General features: G+C 38.3%; 3 protein-coding genes across 3 annotated transcripts; all 3 read right to left on the bottom strand.

Annotated features, from left to right (window-relative positions):
- Window positions 1–2130: 2130 nt before the first annotated feature.
- LOC130415733 (endonuclease domain-containing 1 protein-like) lies at window positions 2131–3863 on the bottom strand. The gene is made up of 2 exons (XM_056741614.1): window positions 3472–3863; window positions 2131–3398 (listed from the first exon to the last, which is right to left on the bottom strand). Exons 1-2 carry the CDS (start codon window positions 3787–3789, stop codon window positions 2880–2882), a joined length of 837 nt encoding a protein of 278 aa, XP_056597592.1. The 5' UTR covers window positions 3790–3863; the 3' UTR covers window positions 2131–2879.
- Window positions 3864–4499: 636 nt separating this feature from the next.
- Window positions 4500–6897, bottom strand: LOC130415840 (endonuclease domain-containing 1 protein-like). The gene is made up of 2 exons (XM_056741806.1): window positions 6567–6897; window positions 4500–5541 (listed from the first exon to the last, which is right to left on the bottom strand). Exons 1-2 carry the CDS (start codon window positions 6873–6875, stop codon window positions 4966–4968), a joined length of 885 nt encoding a protein of 294 aa, XP_056597784.1. The 5' UTR covers window positions 6876–6897; the 3' UTR covers window positions 4500–4965.
- A 1204-nt stretch (window positions 6898–8101) lies between these two features.
- LOC130415655 (CD209 antigen-like protein E) lies at window positions 8102–16674 on the bottom strand. The gene is made up of 7 exons (XM_056741498.1): window positions 16546–16674; window positions 15787–15882; window positions 15599–15688; window positions 15146–15217; window positions 8955–9118; window positions 8755–8867; window positions 8102–8582 (listed from the first exon to the last, which is right to left on the bottom strand). Exons 1-7 carry the CDS (start codon window positions 16619–16621, stop codon window positions 8399–8401), a joined length of 795 nt encoding a protein of 264 aa, XP_056597476.1. The 5' UTR covers window positions 16622–16674; the 3' UTR covers window positions 8102–8398.
- Window positions 16675–19703: the final 3029 nt, after the last annotated feature.

Here is a 19703-nt window from a genome sequence, read left to right as displayed (position 1 = left end):
AACAAGTAATCTAACATGTGTCACACAACGCTTTAAAAGTTCTCAGCAATATTTCATTCTGTGCTCAGAAAATATTTAATGAAAAAGCAAAATATATAAACTGAATCAAATTGTTCAATGATATGAATTGTGCTATTTCTTTGTGCTCTTTAATCTTAATTGTATTAATAGCTTGATTGTTATATAGCACAACCATCTCAATACTGGGGTGCTCGAGCTAAAGAAGAAACGTTACAAAGAATGACAAACAATTATTAATAGACTATTTAATATTATTTTATGGCTTTTAAGTTAATGCAATACAGGTTGTTCAGTATAGAGAGCTAACAATATACATTTGAAAACCGGCAGCCTTCTGTACATCACACAGGAGAGGAAGAAACAACAGACAAAGATCACCTGAGGCTCTTTCATCCATGCTTTTTTTTGGTCTTTCAATCTCTTTAACCACAGTGACTTTGTAGGCTTAGACTTTGTGTCATAGTGTTATAATACAAGTCAACCTAAAAATGATTCAGACACCAGGACACTGTAGTTCATTGATGTGAGTGAGGGCAGCTAAATAAAGTAAACTGTGTCATATTATACCCACACATTCTGCATACAGTCGACGACTAGTAAAATTGATTAATTTCTTTCAAATCAAATTTAATGATTAATTTTGTTAATCACTCCATCCAGGGTGTATCCTGCCTTGATGCCCGATGACTCCTGAGATAGGCGCAGGCTCCCCGTGACCCAAGGTAGTTCGGATAAGCGGTAGAAAATGGAATGGAATGGAATTTTGTTAATCGCCACGCGCCTCCATGAAACTGAACCTTACACCAAGAGTGGATCAATGTCTACAGACATTAAAGGGATAGTTCCACCCAAAATGAAAAACATTGAATCACTCACTCACCCTCTTGTCATTTCAAACCTGCATGACTTTTTTTCTTCTGCAAAGAACAAAAGATGCTAAAGAACAGAACACTGTTGGTCGCCATCGACTTCTGTTAAATGGACACAAAACCAATGCTCCCAACAAAAAAAACGAAATATCTTCTTTGGTATGAAAGAAATAAAGGTTTGAATTGACAACAAGTAAATGACTACAGGATTGTCATCTTTGTGGTAGGCTACAGAAAATTTGAACACATCAAATAGTGCATCCTTTTTTTACCAAATACAAAACCAAAGTTGTCTAGTAAATGAGTGGTTGTGTAAATAAAATTGAAACTGTGTTAAGCGGTAACGTCTTCCTTGTTAGCTCTATTTCCTGGATCATGTTTTTTTTCTATGAATTCATTTTTGCTTGCATGGGGTCACATAATGCATTTTAGCCTTTTTCTTGTGAAACAAAATGAAGTTGCTTAACAGACATTTCCATAATTACCCTTTTTTTAAGAACAAGTTGAAATTGGTTTAATGTTTACAGTTAATTCTCTAAATGATGTATTTCTTAAGAGAAACACACTGTTGCAAAAGAGAAGTGAATTTTAGGCATATAAATGCAGAACCATCAGATTCTTGTGATTTAAAACAGCATGTTATATGTATAATCTGAAACCGGTTTTGTATTTTTTCCTGAACTTAATAATTTGAATAATAAAATTGCATGTTATAAGATAATTACTGTACAGCTATGGTGCCCAAGACATCAAATTCGACCATGATACATTACCAGCTTTAATAAACCTGTTGAAATCTTAGTTTGTTAAATAACTTGCCTCCATATATAAATGATTTAGTATTGATGATTAGAATTCGATTGTATACTGCATTATTTTGACGCATATTAAAAACGAAATGACTCTATAATTGCAATAAAAACAGGAAATCATATAGTATCAGTGTTGAGTAAGTTACTATGAAATAGTAATTTCTTACTAGTTACTAATTACATATTTAACAGTGTAATTAGATTACTGGACAAATGACTCTCTCCAAAAAGTATTTAGTTACTCATTACTAATTACTTTATATCCCATATCAACCTTGATTAGTTATTCGATTCAAGCATAGACATGAAACGACTCTTTTCATTCATTCAAATAAATAAAAGAAAACTACATAAAGTAGTATTTTTAACTGACCAACGTATTAAATGTGAGAATTATACATTACAGCACTGATTTTAAAGTTAAGCTTTGAGATTTGATATCTGTTCCACTATTGCAAACACATATTACACAAAGTAATTAGTTTAATTACATCAGAAGTATTGGTAATTAAATTACAGGAACGATTAGAGTAATCCCTTACTTTACTTTTTCAAGGGGAATAATTACTTAGTAACTAGTTACACTCAACACTGTAGAGTATTAATTTAATTGTAAATATTTTGTGGAACAATCAATTTAAATAAATTATGGATTAACATTTTAAATGAATTTACTATTTAACAACATAGAGAGATCAGAAAAGATCCCTAAGACTGGGAAGCAAATAAGGTCCGGTCCATATTTACAGTGTTCCAGTAATTTGGAATTGGACTCAGCATGTCCCAGCATCATTCAAACTTAACATTGTCCTATCTCAGATTGTGAGAGGTAAGTGTGAGGATCTAAAGTGTACAAACCATGTGTAAAGATTAGTTTGGCCAACACAGATAAAGTTTACAATATTCTAATACGCCCATATAATTGCCCGACTATAATATATCGCATCATTGTTTCCTAATTCTTGTAAGTCACTTTGGATAAATATCCAAGCATTTGCAAGCATTATTATAGACATATTATAGACATACTTAACGTTTATTTCATTTTTGTTCTAATAAATATTCGAGCTTATCAGTTTTTTCTAGAAAAGCTCTATGATTGTAAAAGTGATTTAGATGAAAACTGAAGTAAATCAACAACCAACTCATCTGCACTGCACCAAGTGAAGAACGCTATTTACACACAGTTGTTGTTAAACAGTTCCACTTTCCTCCCCAATGTTTCGTTCAGGAATATCTGTAGTTCCTTCAGGCTTCTAAGCGTGATGTTGGCCACACTATTATTACTTATGTTTTCAGTCCAGTAAGTCTGAGAGACGCATGATGTTGTTGCTCTGTTATAGCAGCAAAATGCCGTCCACATATGTGAGGGAATGTTCACTGAGCTCAAGTTTTTGTCACCAGGTACGGCTCCGGTCAGCACATAGGCAACCGTCTTGTTATTGTTATCTAGACAGTAGTTATCCATGTTTCCCATCACTGCATTTTCCACATCAGTCCAAATCCCTTCCTTGAAGCAGGTATTCTGTGGCACACTGTTGGTCAGTGTAAATGTAGATTCAGCCGTTTCGTTTTCATCTGTGTGTTTCATAGGAAATAAAGCACTGGGTCTGTAGACTGTGTCTATTACCCTGTAGTCTTTATATCTAGCCTGTTTGGCAAATGGCGCACACATTTGAGCACCTGAAGGTTCAAGCTGGAGAAAAAAAAAATTAACAGAGAATTTACAAAACAAGGCTCATACACACAAAACATGTTTCAAAACAAACCTGCATCTCAATCATCCAAGGGATTTCTGGTTTCGTGAACTCATTGGTCCCGGTGTATTTGTACGCAGAAAAAAGTGGAATCTTCATCTCTGTGTCGTAAAGTGTCGCATACCTGTTCTTGTCCTTGTATTTTTGGCAGATTACTTTTAAATTATTATTCTGTGGCTCTGAAATCTCCAGAATGCCAGAAATAAGTGGAGGCTCTCCCTTAAAAAAGAACTCACTGCAGTAAGTGAAGTTGTCTTCAAGTCTGGAGACGATGCCTGGAAAACTCAGCGCCAGCACCACGCAGACGACACTCGCAACAAACAGATGCATTCTCAACCGTGTTAGTGCTAAACTCAAACACCAAAATTAAAAACGACAAATGTTGTGAGATGCTAACAACCTCGGTTTTGTCTGATCTTCCTCTTTTATAGACTTTAATAGTTTGCAACCCACACACCCATTCATGCACGCACGGTGGATGCACACACCCACTTTCTGCCTAGTCCAAAACTGCACCATGTTACAAATGGTCATTTCAGGCGTCTTCTAAATCCTTACTTTTAATGTGGTATTTATACAGCGGAAGCACTTTTTTTTATCTTTTACAAAGTAACTGTACTCATATGTACCATGTTAACTTGCATAAAAGTATTTAATGTTACACTAAATGTGTTCAGCTGGGTTCAGGACTTGGCTTTACGCAGACAAGTCAAGTTTTTTCACACAGACTGCATCAACCATTTCTTTCTGAACCTGGCCTAACACAAAGAGGCATTCAGTTCCTACAGTACGTCCGGTGCAAATGCAAGGGACCTCTGACTGAGTTACTTTAACTACATTGTGTAAAAAACTCTTTAGTATTGTGTGTCCTGACATTTTCTAAAATCGCAAGTGTACATCGGCCTGCATTCTCTGCTTGCCTTTTGATCTTTTTCCCTATTTTTGTCCCTATAATTGACATGTGTTGCTGTACATAAAAATACAATGTTGAATACATTAGGCAGTCTCCGGTACTAAATATATTTTACATTTAAAGAGGATTAAAGTGGTGTAGCGGGTAAAAGTTTATTTGACTTTTTTGTCCACAAAAACATCATTTTTATTTACATTTATTTTGTGTGTGTGTGTGTAAATAATGATTTGCCTTAAATTTAAAATACTTGATTAATTTAAACTGATACAACAGCTTTTGATCTACTATGTATCATATAAACATACTGATAATAGTCACATTTTTATAGCAATGAATGAGACGAGTCTGATACCAGTTTTTGCACAAACTTATTATTCCTGCTTTGAGCTAAAAACATTTATTTTGTTTCATTGTATTAACAGAATCAGTGCCATTACAGTACATATAAATATAGATGTTCAAACTTTATTTGCCATGTGTACTTAAGCATAGATTATAGGGTGTTTGTATGATGATGCTGGAAGGGTTACATAAAACAGTTTTACGTCTCTAATTCTATAAACAGTGATTTCAAACATTGTTAATTTTTCTGCTTAATCTACTTTCAGTGGAGTGGAATTATTTAACTTGTCTGTGCAGCTGTTGGTAAATAGCTGAGTGATGTTCAACCATTCTATACTCAATAATTCCTGTAATCTCTCCAGACTTATTTCACTGATCGTGACATTGTTGATTTCTTCATCTTGGTTTGGAGCCCAGTAAGCTTGAGAGGACCATGAACTCGTGGAACTCTTGTAGCAGCAGAACGTCATCCACATGAATGATGGAATATTCACTCGCTCATTTAGTTTACTGTTGCCTGGCACAGCTCCTGTCAACACATGAGCCAAAATTTTATTTTGATCCAGTTTGTCACGGCAGTCTTCACTCATGACCTCCACAGTCTTTAGTTCCATGCGATTCCAGCTGCCGCCATTGAAACTGATTTTCTGTGGCACAATGTTAGTATATGTGAAGGTAGACCGAGCTGTGCCAGCATCGACTGCATGACAGCAGGGAAACAAGTGACCGCGATTCACCCAATGTTTTTGTGTTTCAGACTGGTTGTAGTCTTCATCCGTAGCTTGATTTTCATATGGCACGACCATCTCATCACTGGGGGGTTCGAGCTACAGAACAAAGATGTAAAAGAATTATAAACTATTGTTGGTAGATTAAAGGAATAGTTCACCATCAAAATGAAAATTCTCTCATCGTTCACTCACACTGCTGTCATTTTTAACCTTCTGCAAAACGCAAAAGAAGATATTTGGAAAAATGTTGATAGCCAAAAAACGTTGATCCCCATTGACTTCTGTTGTATGTACAGCAAAAGTGACTTTCTTACTCAGTATTAGCGTCTTGTTTTCCAGTACAAATGTCTAAAAGTCTTTAATCAAGATGTGTTTTCTTGATGAGCAAAATGACATCTCTTGTTTTTAGACAAAAAACATGAAATTTCAGTAAATTTGTGCTTATAACAAGCAAATAAATCTGCCATGGGGAATTAAGGTTTACATATTTCTTAGTCGCTAAATCCAAGATCATTTTTTTTACCTCATTGGCAGAGTTTTTTTGCTTGTTTTAATCACAAATTCACTGAAATGTATATATTTGTCTGTAAACAAGACTTATTTTCTTGAGTCAGTCTGCTCATCAAGAAAATGAATCTTGATTTGAATTTTTTTGCCATTAGTACTGGAAAACAAGACAAAAACACTGAATAAGAAATTCATTTTTTCGCATTGTGGACACAAAACCAATGCAAGTCACAGGGGACCAAAGGTTTTCTGTTACCAACATTTTTCTAAATATCTTCTTTAATGTTTTGAAGAGTAAAGGAAGTAATGACGAGAGGGCATGTAATTAATGACATAATTTTTATTTTGGGGTGAACTATCTCTTTGAGGCGAGGCGAGACGAAATTCGAGATTTAGTATTTGTCATAATTTATTACCCCTTATGTGATTTCAAACCCATAAACACTCAATTTCTTAAAACAATTATTTAAATCAGCTGTTTTTCTTACAATGGGAATTAATGTAGTCAAAAAACTTGTTTTGTTTTCCTTAGAAAAACACAGCATATATCAAATACTAACTAAAAGATTCAGCAGCAGATTATACAAGAAATGAAGAAACTAGTATCAGATTACCTGGGGCTCTCCCATCCATTTCAGATGTGGTCTTTTGATCCTGTTTTTCGAAGTGAATTTATATGCTGAAAAAACTGGAATCTTGTTTGTTGTGTCATAGAGTGTCCCAAATCTGTACTTGTTTTTATATGTTTGACAGATTGTCTTGTATCGATTATCCTGGGAACGTGAATTCTCTATAACACCGGGAATGACTGGAGACTGTCCTTTAAAGAAAAACTCGCTGCATTCATTAAAGTCTACAACTTCAGAAATGACGGATGTTAGGGACAGCGATAACAGCACAGAGGCACTCGTGATAAACATCATCTTTACTCGACTTCACAGTGAAATGAATCACACTGGAGAAATACATCACAAACTTCCCTTTCTAAATACTTCAGCAAATACATGTTTAACTCCGCCCACATGCCCAAAACCTGATGCCTCGTGCAACCCACAGAAACTGACTGAATAATATCACAGAATTATATTTCAATGTCTCATTCACACTGGAATGATACAATTAAAACAATGTGAATATGTTGTCACTCAGTCAAGCATCTTGCATGCATAAACACAAAGCTTTGCATCTGTAGACACTAAATACATTTAAACACATTACATACAATTTTGGGAATCAGAATAATCATTTTGATTTGTTTTATGTTCAGTGTTTTAAATTCAAAACCATGTTCAGTTATAATCTTATACTTAATAGTTTGTGTGGAAGAAAACGTCAGAAACTACCTAAGTACCCTAATCTTTTCTGTTTATATCTGCATGAAAACCCTATCATATTCGTGAAATGTGAAGTAAATAAAAAAATAATTATGAATAGAAATATGACAAAGATCAATAATGTTTTGACGTATATTGTCATTCTGTGGTCTCTTTTTTTGTACATTTACAAGTAGGCCTATTCAAAAACCCCTAAAGACCTTGTTTGCATTTTGAATGCACCTTTAAATGTCAAGTTTTCTGGTAGGCCTTACACAACAGGTCCTTAGGGTACAATAATGTGTCCAAAAAAGGAACAACATTTCATTTGTGTAAAAAGGAACCTTTAAGGGTATCACCCCAGCTATAGCTGAAGGTGTACAATATTTTCAATCATGATACTTTGAAATAAAAACATTCGTCTTGCGCACCCTAGTGTTCATCTTAAATATTTTTATCAGGATGTGAGATTTTTTTTAGTAGTCATCTCTGTCAGGATGCTTTGGAAGCGTAAATGACCCAAATCCACCAAAAATTTACATAATATATACAGAAGTTCTAGAGAAAATTATTTGAATTCATAAATAAAAGAGACAATATGGCTGACAAATATACTGACCTAGTGTGTGACATGGTGCGACAGCAAAAATTGAATGAAAAAGCTAACAATGACGAGAAATCGCTCTTATGCTATTTTATATGATAATCATAAACATCAAAAATAATGTGTTATTTATAGTTTTTCTACCAAAGCTTTTGCTATGTCACTATGTATAGAGACAGCGTAAAGTGTGTGCTGCTAGAATAAAACACAAACAATACTGTATGGAACTGATTCATTTGTTTTTTTAATCTTTTTGTCAGTCTGTAATCAACTCAGTTGCTACAGTTTACATAGTTTTTCATATAAATGCAATTCTTATAACAAACTCTAGAGAATTCTGTGCTGTTATGTGGTTCATCGTAAAATAAATCTAGTTTATATTTGTATGTACATCTCATTAATTTCATGTACTCAATACTGCTGTGCAATTCAAACAAAAATACTAGGCACTGTGTGGGGCTTGCAGGTCTTGACTTTGCTTAGGGCCCCCCCAAGATGGTAAATATGTATCTTTAGGCTATGCCCACTTTTAGTCGTCATACATGAAGCTTGATGTGTTTTTCTTTTCACAGATAAAATTATATTTGCTCTTGCAAGAGACATCGCACCAAATGTGTAATTGATCTCTCATTAAAGCACAGTCCTCTCCTGATGAATCTTCTCCTTTCCAGTTATCTGGTTCACTTTGCCCAGATTCTCTCTTGAGCCAGAACCTTCGAATCCAAACACAGGCAGTAAATCATCCTTGTATACTGTATGTTAATATTATAATATTTAATAAAATCATCTTCAAATAACTAAATTATATGTAAACAGCTCATCTGAAGTTTTGGTTAAATATTATTGCAGATATATATTTATTAAGAGTGTAGATGAAGGTCTTACTGTACTCCTGTTTTTTCAAGAGTTTGGTTATTAACCCAAACCCAACGGCCCTCGGTGTCCAGATCATTAAGACCGATCCAGTGATAAACATTAATTTTGGATGCCAGAAACCCCTAATGTTCAACATTTATAATGAAAACATAGAAATTGCACTCAATCAAAACAAATTGTGTATGTCTTTACAGATCTTTCAGACTCACTTGTTCTTTTTCAGTTTCTATCACGACCAGATGAGCGTCTAAAGCTCCACAGGACCGATTACTGTCAAACCATGTTTGCATTTCAGAAGAGAAAAAATAACAGCTCCCATCATGTGCTGTCCAGCCGTCCTCACAGGGTTCACATGAGTGAGATCTGATGTAATCTAATGAACGACAGTCAAAGAGGAAACGGTAGTTTACCATGAACAGTCTCAGCAAGCTGTATAGTTCATTGTATGTGTTGATGCATCCTAACGAAACAGGCAGAATATATGAAAGAGATTGAAAGGGGTGGTTGTTTCGCTGATTTCAAAGTTTTGATTGTGTTTATGGGGTAGGCTACATTTAAAAAAAAAATATTTTTCACATTTTGTCCACTTCTGTTTCCATTAACATACAAACGGACTGGTTTTAGTTCCTTGGTTGTACAATTCTCCGCCTTCAGAAATGGACATTGGGTTTAAAAACTAGGGATCATGATATCATCATCCCGGAAAGAGGGCTGAAGTTCTATCCAGCCGTTTGCTGTAGTCCTTAAAAAGTGATTTCTGTTAAAGCATCACATTCTCACTCCCTACTCGTCACATATTGATGCTCGTTCTGTGACCCTCGGCATCACTTTTTAACACACAGGGTACCCCTTTGGCATTGCTTTTCGACGTTAGCTCACAAATTTTATCGTTGTTATGAAATTGTATATTGTATATAATTTGCAATGATGACGTGTCAGGGTTTGTTTTCAGTTAACATCCAGGATAATTGCGTTTACATGACTCTATTTAAGCAGTTTGAGAAATTAAGAACAGTTTATTTATCGTAATATAAAACAAAATATACTGCGTGCGTTTACGGAGATGGCATAATCAAATAAAGTTATCGGCTTCGCTGCAAAAGGTCTTCGACACGAGTTGTTTGTTATACTTTTACACTGCTCTTGGTCAGTTTGTTCTTTTATTTGCATGTTGTGCTATATATGTTTGAGAACATGTAAAGTGCACAACCCACCCTCCCCAAATCTAACAGGACAGATGAGACGCCCCCACTCCTTAGTAAAAGTGACTTCAATTAACTACACACAGCTTAAATCTTCTAATAAAGGATTTATTTAAACTAAATTAGCTGTAAAGAGTTGTTTTTCAATAAGAGTGTAAGGAGTACAACACAAAAATGAAATACAATGTAAATAGAAACAAACAAGTAGTGTGCATTGTAATGAACTTTATGCGTTGTAATTTAGCTGATATTTTTATTTTTTAAAACAGCACATCACACACTGAAGATATAAGTGAATTGGTAAAGAACCACCCCTTTAAAGGTACAGTGTGTAGGAATTTGAAGGATTTATTCAACAAAATGTAATATATAATACAAAACTATGTTGTGAGTGGTGAATAAATACCTTACAAAATGAAGCGAAATGTTTATATTATCTTACAATGAGCCATTTTATGTATATACACCGCGGGCACACCCTTACATGTAATATATCAAATTGCACAGCCATGTTTCTATAGTAGCACTACACGGACAAACTGAGCGCGTTTCGTAAAAGGAAGGATGCACGGGACTAGTTCTTCTTCGGCTGTGTTTTGAGGCAGCTTGCCACGCCACTACATAGAAGGATTAGCAGAAGAAGAGGAAGAACAATAACAAAATTCACACTTATTAGAAATAGAAACGGTTCTTTTGTTGGGGTTAGAAGTGAAATTTGCGCTAATGGCGGACCACACGAGAGAGCGTCAGTCTGTTTCGTCGAGACAAAAAACGAAATAAAACCCGAATAAAGATCAGTGTGGCTTTTCCCAAATGGAGGACACTGAAGCAGGAAAAGGTTTGCTAAGATACGCCGCAGTTGTCAGCTTTCTGCTGGACCGGTAAGTTTGTCTAATTTCCGCTATATAAGTTAAGTGTTTGTTTGATAGCTTTAGCTAATAGATGAGCTGATCATCAAGAGAAGTAGCGTTTTTCCTTGTAAATATTTAGCACTTTGTAATTGTATCATAAGTTCTTGTTGCATGGCCGTGTGCAAATCAACTTAGAAATCATGTTTACAATCAGAATTTGCACAAATCGGGTGTAAGTTATATTATAATACTGTTTAGCTTCCACATCCTCTCTTGTGCGGTCCTCCCGGCAGGGGCGGAGCCAGCCGATTTTGCCGGGGCTTCAGCCCCGGATGTTTTGAGTGTAGCCCCGATTCCCGAACGAGAAAAAAAAAAAAAATCCCTTTTTTTTTTTTTTTTTTTGAGCCTATGTAAACCCGCGAAATCATAAGTTGTCCTATTTGCGCTTTGGCTTTGCACGTACTGCATAGTGCATACAGCCTGTAAAAATAGACCTTAAAAATAATCTAGCCTAGAGTATAGGCTACATTTCTTTGCTGTCGTTTCTTCCTGTTGAATATGCAGCAGGTAGGGGAGGAGCTAGCAGCAAAGTCAAGTGTCTGAGAGAGTGTTGTTAATAACGACAGACAGCGGGCAGGAAAAATGAAGCAAACGAGACTTTGGGGATTTTTTGGAAAGAAGTCAGTGGGTAAGAATTCATTTTTTTAATCCTTTAAATCTAAAGATCATCATCTGGATGTCTTCTTTCACTGTATGTCTATTTGTTTAACTAGCTATTAGGGTACTAGCATCACTTGTATGTTACTAGCATCTGATAGAAGTTAGTAGGGGTGTGTGCCAAAAAATCGATTCACAGAAGAATCTAGATTCTCATTTGCAACGATTCAGAATCGATCTGAAATGTCCAATAATCGATTTAATAAATTAATTAGGGCTGGGCAAATTAACGCGTTAACGCGGGCGATTCATTTTTTCAGCTTAACGCATTAAAAATATTTAACGCAAATAACGCAGCGTCCATTTTTATATCCATTTTGCTTAGCGTTACATGATCATCACGCTTATTCATGTAAATACTTCCAAGCGTGACAAGACACAAGAGAACGCGCTGTATGCCAATGTCCTGTGTGTGTGTGTGTGTGTGTGTGTGTGTGCGTCTTATGTCAGCTAATCAAGGGACACACACACACACACACACACACACACCACGCACAGACAGACTCGCGTCAGTTTCCTGCTCACAGTTGCTCACCTGCTCGAGTTCTCTTTTGCTCTTGAACAAACAATAACATAGAGGATTTTGAGTATTCTCATATCAGGAGTCATAATTATTTAAATAACGTCTTAAATGAACTTAAAGAGTTGTGAGGAAATGAGATGCGCGGGACATCGCGTGAGATGCGCGGCTGTTCTTAAAGTGACAGGAGCACTGATGATGCCTGTCATTAATGTTCATCACAGAACAACGGGAACAGAGAAAATTGAAGCTTTAATGATGATTCATCTATATTTAATTACTAATAATACTAATCATTACTACTAATGACTCATGAGAGACTACAGAAGGTGATGAGAGACTACAGCAAGTGATGAGAAAGACTAGCAAGTGGATGAGAGACTACAGAAGGTGATGAGAGACTACAGCAAGTGATGAGAAAGACTAGCAAGTGGATGAGAGACTACAGCAGGTGATGAGAGACTACAGCAGGTGATGAGAAAGACTAGCAAGTGGATGAGAGACTACAGAAGGTGATGAAAGACTACAGCAGGTGATGAGAAAGACTACAGCAAGTGATGAAAGACTACAGCAGGTGATGAGAAAGACTAGCAAGTGGATGAGAGACTACAGAAGGTGATGAGAGACTACAGCAGGTGATGAGAAAGACTAGCAAGTGGATGAGAGACTACAGCAGGTGATGAGAGACTACAGCAGGTGATGAGAAAGACTACAGCAAGTGATGAAAGACTACAGCAGGTGATGAGAAAGACTAGCAAGTGATGAAAGACTACAGCAGGTGATGAGAAAGACTAGCAAGTGATGAAAGACTACAGCAGGTGATGAGAGACTACAGCAGGTGATGAAAGACTACAGCAAGTGATGAAAGACTACAGCAGGTGATGAGAAAGACTAGCAAGTGATGAAAGACTACAGCAGGTGATGAGAAAGACTAGCAAGTGGATGAGAGACTACAGAAGGTGATGAGAGACTACAGCAAGTGATGAGAAAGACTAGCAAGTGGATGAAAGACTACAGCAGGTGATGAGAGACTACAGCAGGTGATGAAAGACTACAGCAAGTGATGAAAGACTACAGCAGGTGATGAGAAAGACTAGCAAGTGATGAAAGACTACAGCAGGTGATGAGAAAGACTAGCAAGTGGATGAGAGACTACAGAAGGTGATGAGAGACTACAGCAAGTGATGAGAAAGACTAGCAAGTGGATGAGAGACTACAGCAGGTGATGAGAGACTACAGCAGGTGATGAGAAAGACTAGCAAGTGGATGAGAGACTACAGCAGGTGATGAGAAAGACTAGCAGGTGATGAAAGACTACAGCAGGTGATGAGAGACTACAGCAGGTGATGAGAAAGACTAGCAAGTGATGAAAGACTACAGCAGGTGATGAGAAAGACTAGCAAGTGATGAAAGACTACAGCAGGTGATGAGAGACTACAGCAGGTGATGAAAGACTACAGCAAGTGATGAAAGACTACAGCAGGTGATGAGAAAGACTAGCAAGTGATGAGAGACTACAGCAGGTGATGAGAAAGACTAGCAAGTGGATGAGAGACTACAGAAGGTGATGAGAGACTACAGCAAGTGATGAGAAAGACTAGCAAGTGGATGAAAGACTACAGCAGGTGATGAGAGACTACAGCAGGTGATGAAAGACTACAGCAAGTGATGAAAGACTACAGCAGGTGATGAGAAAGACTAGCAAGTGATGAAAGACTACAGCAGGTGATGAGAAAGACTAGCAAGTGGATGAGAGACTACAGAAGGTGATGAGAGACTACAGCAAGTGATGAGAAAGACTAGCAAGTGGATGAGAGACTACAGCAGGTGATGAGAGACTACAGCAGGTGATGAGAAAGACTAGCAAGTGGATGAGAGACTACAGCAGGTGATGAGAAAGACTAGCAGGTGATGAAAGACTACAGCAGGTGATGAGAGACTACAGCAGGTGATGAGAAAGACTAGCAAGTGGATGAGAGACTACAGCAGGTGATGAGAAAGACTAGCAAGTGATGAAAGACTACAGCAGGTGATGAGAAAGACTAGCAAGTGGATGAGAGACTACAGCAGGTGATGAAAGACTACAGCAGGTGATGAGAAAGACTACAGCAGGTGATGAGAGAGAAATATAACTAATATAGAAGGACATACCAGATAGACAGCAAGAGGTGAATAGTGTATGTTGTATGTTGACTCTGTGTATATGTATTGAGCATAATGTTAAAGATGTATAATGTTATCATGCTCAGTTGAGCAATGGTTATGCTCTTCATATCCAAAAAAAAGGTTGTGCTCAGTTGAGCACTGAGAGGATGTTAGCCTGCCTTGAAGATAATGTTAAAGATGTATTTTGACTGAAAGTAAAGTGTTACTGACTGTAATAAAAAAAAAACCTCTTCGAGTGATCCCTGTATTTGCATTAAATGTTCTGGGCTATCCCTGTATTTGCATTAAATGTTCTGGGCTAAGCCCCGGATGTCCTTCAATGCTGGAAACGCCCCTGCCTCCCGGGTAACGTTATGTCCTCTGCTTCTCCTCGCCCAGCCTGCATCTCCAACACACCTACCTCTCCAATCTCTCCCTCTTACTACCCGTGATAAGTCCTCTAATTGACTCTGTGATGATGAGACAAACGTCTGCTAAGACTTTCGCGGTTAGATTACACGCCTTTAGCATTAGCAAGTGGTTTCAATCGGCTGTAAATTACGAACCAAGTTACCGTGCCAAAAAATGCTTTGTATAATAAGCGAAAAAATCACTGACACAATGTTAAACAGTAAATGATGAATTAAGTAACCTTTATTTATTTATTTTTCTTTGAAAATAAGCCTCATCACTTGATAATGGCCGCTATCATTTACGGAACCCTATGGTCCTTTGACGGCAACCGTAGCTTCTCTAATGGGAGGGAGAGGGGTGTGGCGGAGCTTTAGGTTGCAATTTCCAACTTCGCCAATAGTGGCCTCTGAAACTTACACACAGAACCTTTAAATAGTCAATAATCTAAAATGAAACAAAAATTTAGACAGGGGGCGCAGAACAGCTAGCAGTGCTGAGCATGATGTGCACAACTAAACATAGACAGTCAGGCCTTACAGGTCAACACTTACCATCTAATCTGCGCAATTTTCGAAGTGACTCCTTGTATTGATCATTGAGCGCCTCCAGCTGTTCTTTATAATCTTCACGAAAAAAAAATAAAGAATTACAGTAAGACTTTTGAAAAATGTAACACTCATATAAACCTACAGTCATATTCAGATATTCATATTCTTCAACAACAATCAAACAATCAGTCAATCAACCAACCAATCACAACTATGCCCTTATATCACAGCTCTGCTACAAACCTCATATATTACTACAATTCATTGTAGAGATGTAATTTTACAGCATTATTAATCTCAAATTAAAACAACAATATACCTGTGATAGCACAACAGTGTTTGGTGGAGGTACACAATTTACAAAAAAACTGTGGGTCATGGGAATCCCAGAGATTAAGAAAAATATATAATGCACTTATTAAAGTATGTGGCCTGTATGAAATAGATTTGACTTACGTGTGTTGTTGATCTCTTGAGCTGACATCTGCATTAAAAACGTCTCATGCTGTGCATTCAGTGATTCAAAATTTGCACTCTTATTGAGATCTGATTAAATTAAAAACACACATCAGCAGAGATGTTAAGAAAATAACATAAAGGTTAGTGACACTATGTCAAGATCAGTTAATATCATTTATACTCACTCAGGACCCCCAGAACACAGAGACCCCCAACAGCAATAACAACAGATACACTGAGAACTATCAGAAGAACTTTAGACCTCTTACGGAGAGTCAGATCTGGAATTCAAAATGACTTTATTTTAATGTGGTTGTCTATAATATCAGCATCTACACATTTTAATACCATTTGTATGTTGCAAATTCATTGAATGAAGGACGATGGCACAATTTTAATAGAAACCATGTTCTTGCAAACAAGCAAAGTTATCTGTTTTTGCAAGTGAAATCTTTTTATATAGCTTAATGTTTTACTTTGGTTTGTTGTATTGATTTTCTCTGGTGCCTAATCTATTTCACTTGAGTACTGCACTTCATAACACTATTTAATGCTGGTGAAGTTTAAACCTGAGCAGATTGATCTCACTGTAGCATAGACCACATCCTGATTCTTCCTTAGGTTTGTAACTGTAATATGTCGTGCGACACAGACGAGCAAAGTTTGTTCACCACATGATACTTTTGATATTTATTTTGACACAGAACTTAATATTACCTTTTTGTTTAAAAACTGATATTGTGTGATGGTTTAGTGACTTCCTTATCATTTAACAACTTTACGAATTACAGTACATACACCATTCAAGAAGAAATATACACAATAATAATGAGCTCTTACGATTATATTTCCCTTGCGGAATCAGTGAAGACTTCTCTACATCACTGGGATAAAATAGAAATAGTAGTGTGCCGTATATTAATTCGGATGCATGTCAATCTTACCCTTGTATTGACTAGAGTCGCCTCTAAATTCAGCTGTTGAATGTTTGTAGGCAGCGTTTTCATACACTGGATCCATTTCATTAGACCAGCACTTGCCAAAGATGATGTTTGTTTGATGAAAATGAGGAAGTCACTGAAGTTGTCATTATCACTAGGGTAAGCACATTAGACGGAAATAAAACAGGAAGTTACTTTATTGTATAGTGAGCCTATACAATAAAGTAATTTGTTTTATTACAGTCCCCATACCATACATATAGCCTATTGTATGCAATGCCATGTAAAGAAGGGGTCCGACATTCTTTGTCTGTAAGTTTATAAACAGACCCTACACATTCTTGTTTGTAAATACTTTCTATACCTTATTTGGAAATAACCCACGGACATGGAAATAATCGAGAGAGAGAGCCTGAAGCAAATGCCCTTTGTCGTTTACTACCATAGAATATTCTCTCGCAACATCCAAACCAATGTATTTATTTGGTCTGATTATTTGAAGAAACCTACAGTTCCAAGGGAACCTTGAGGAAACTTAGAGTTCGAAATAAACCATGATGCCACACAGAAAGAAAACCAGAGTTCTAAAGAAACTTAGAGTTTAACGGTAACAATTACTTCATTGGTAAAGTTTCTGAAAGATTAAGAAAGAGAAGAGAAATAATGGTCAATAAATAAAAATGCTGATTGTAGTAGAGTAGGCGGGGTGAGACCGTGGTTCGAGACCGGTGAGTAATTGCGAATGAGCGCCAGTAGTGGGCACAACGGGCTCGAATCACGTAGGAGATTGGGAGCATATAAGAGAACGAGCGACCAGACCGTCGAAGAGAGAGGACCGGGCCCGAACATGTTTTACGTTTGTATTTGTGTTTATGTTTTGTTCGCCGGCTTCCTTCCATATCTTGAATTTTTCTACACTGATGATGCACAATATGAGGCTTTTACACAATATATTTGAAATCATCTTCTCTAGATATACAAATTTATCTATCTGTATCTATGTGTATATGTGTTTGCCAGAACAAATACATGTATACAGGTTTGGTACAATCCGAGGGTGAGTAATTGATTAGGGATGTCCAGATCCGATCACATTATTGGAAATCGGGCCCGATCACGCTGTTTCAGACTCGATCGGAATCGGACGTAACCTCCCGATCAGGACTCGGATATATATGTATATATATTCTCTTTATTTTTTAACACATCTATAGTTATGCGGTGGCACAGAGCTAGACCTCTTGACTCCACACAGAAACAGCAACGGTTCGAGAAGTAAGAGTTAGGACTGCAGTTCCTAAAAGCACATTACTGGCTTCGCAAACACTGTGGCACTTTTATTTTTTATTTGTTTACATGCCTGCCGGGTATTTTAAGTTGAGGTGCAATTTGATTTTATATTAGACTTTTTTATATTTACTGTTGCACTAAAGTCCAAAAGTGAAGATTTTATGTTATTTATTACTTGATTGTTCAAGCTACCGCACAGAAGTGCTCTGTTTGTTAACAGAGTTGTTAAATGTTAAAATTAGGTGAATAAAATAAAAAATAAGGAACATCCTGGATCTGTTTCTTCGGTCTTCTTTATTCTTTTTTTATGTATTATAGAAGTATCGGATCGGGATTCGGTATCGGTAGATACTCAATGTAGTAGAGTAGGCGGGGCGAGACCGTGGTTCGAGTCCGGTGAGTAATTGTGAATTAGCGCCAGCTGTGCGCACACCGGCCTCGAATCACGTAGGAGATGGGAACATAAAAGGAACGAGCGACCGGACCGTCGAAGAGAGAGGACCGGGCCCGAACTTATGTTATGTTTGTATTTATATTATGTTTTGTTCGCCGGCGGTCGTCCGTGAGGGGCCGCCGGCTGTTATATTAATTTATTAAATGTTTAAATGTTTGCCGGTTCCCGCCTCCTTCCTTCCCTTTTATTGAGATTTGTTACATTGGTGCCGAAACCCGGGAGGAAGGAGAGACATGCTGTCGGAGAGTCCTCGCCGCCGAGTGGCCTCGCGGTGCCGGAGAGTTCAGGCAGCGCGGACGAAGGGCGTCCGCCAGTGGCTGCCCGAAGCGGTGGCTCTGGGGAAACGGAAGTGCACAGTGCGGCCATCGTCAAAACTTCGGTGGAACGGCGACCTTTGCTGCCGCGCCCCTGGGTCGAGGTGGGGTGGCTTTCGTCCAAGTGGGAGCGGGGGGGTTGCCGCCGTCCGCCAGAGGCCGGAGCCTGTGTCCGTCCCCCGAGGGGGAGGAGCAGGGGGCGGAAGTGCCGGGTGAGCCACCGCCTGCCAGAGGCCGGAGCCTGCGTCCGTCCGCCCAAGGGGGAGGAACAGGGGACGGGGAACCCGCCCCGACTCCCGGATAAAGGAGGAGCCACCGCCGGCCGCCAGGGGGCGGACGGTCGAGCCGTCCACCGAAGCCCCAGGGCCACCGCAAGGCACCGCGAAAGAGTACTCCGGCTGGTTGAGGAACGAGCGGCAGCATGTCGGGGAACCAGATTTTTTTTTTCCTCTCTCCCCTCTCTCTTCCCGGTCGCTCCGAGGGCTCCCGTCTCCGTTGTCTCGTCTCGTCGCTGCATACCCACCACCCCACCCCCCCCCGAGGGAGGGGGAGGGAGCTTGCACAGTCGCGGGGGTACCCCCCCGGCTTGTGAGGGGTGATGGGGGTATGTAGTAGAGTAGGCGGGGCGAGACCGTGGTTCGAGTCCGGTGAGTAATTGTGAATTAGCGCCAGCTGTGCGCACACCGGGCTCGAATCACGTAGGAGATGGGAGCATAAAAGGAACGAGCGACCGGACCGTCGAAGAGAGAGGACCGGGCCCGAACTTATGTTATGTTTGTATTTATATTATGTTTTGTTCGCCGGCGGTCGTCCGTGAGGGGCCGCCGGCTGTTATATTAATTTATTAAATGTTTAAATGTTTGCCGGTTCCCGCCTCCTTCCTTCCCTTTTATTGAGATTTGTTACACTCAAAATGAAATGACTCGAAAAAAACCTGATCGGGACATCTCTATAAATGATGAGAGAATTTTCTTTTTGGTTGAATTATCACTTTAAATACATAGATGAACTTCAAGCAGATTTAAAGAATCTTGCAGTTGATGGAGATTTGTGGGATGCATGAAGCTCCCGTTCCACCACATCCCAAAGATGCTCTATTGGGT

Source organism: Triplophysa dalaica, chromosome 25 (genome assembly GCF_015846415.1).
Source record: "Triplophysa dalaica isolate WHDGS20190420 chromosome 25, ASM1584641v1, whole genome shotgun sequence".
Taxonomy (NCBI): Eukaryota; Metazoa; Chordata; class Actinopteri; order Cypriniformes; family Nemacheilidae; genus Triplophysa; species Triplophysa dalaica.
This window is presented reverse-complemented; position numbering and strand designations above follow the sequence as displayed.

Coding starts and splice junctions, on each gene's coding strand:
- LOC130415655 (XM_056741498.1), bottom strand. CDS start 16,621: ATGGATCCAGTGTATGAAAACGCTGCCTACAAACATTCAACAGCTGAA. Junction 15,883..16,545: donor CGACTCTAGTCAATACAAGG/GTAAGATTGACA, acceptor TTTGAATTCCAG/ATCTGACTCTCCGTAAGAGG. Junction 15,689..15,786: donor CTGTGTTCTGGGGGTCCTGA/GTGAGTATAAAT, acceptor TAATTTAATCAG/ATCTCAATAAGAGTGCAAAT.
- LOC130415840 (XM_056741806.1), bottom strand. CDS start 6,875: ATGATGTTTATCACGAGTGCCTCTGTGCTGTTATCGCTGTCCCTAACA. Junction 5,542..6,566: donor AATGGATGGGAGAGCCCCAG/GTAATCTGATAC, acceptor TTTGTTCTGTAG/CTCGAACCCCCCAGTGATGA.
- LOC130415733 (XM_056741614.1), bottom strand. CDS start 3,789: ATGCATCTGTTTGTTGCGAGTGTCGTCTGCGTGGTGCTGGCGCTGAGT. Junction 3,399..3,471: donor CTTGGATGATTGAGATGCAG/GTTTGTTTTGAA, acceptor TTTTTTCTCCAG/CTTGAACCTTCAGGTGCTCA.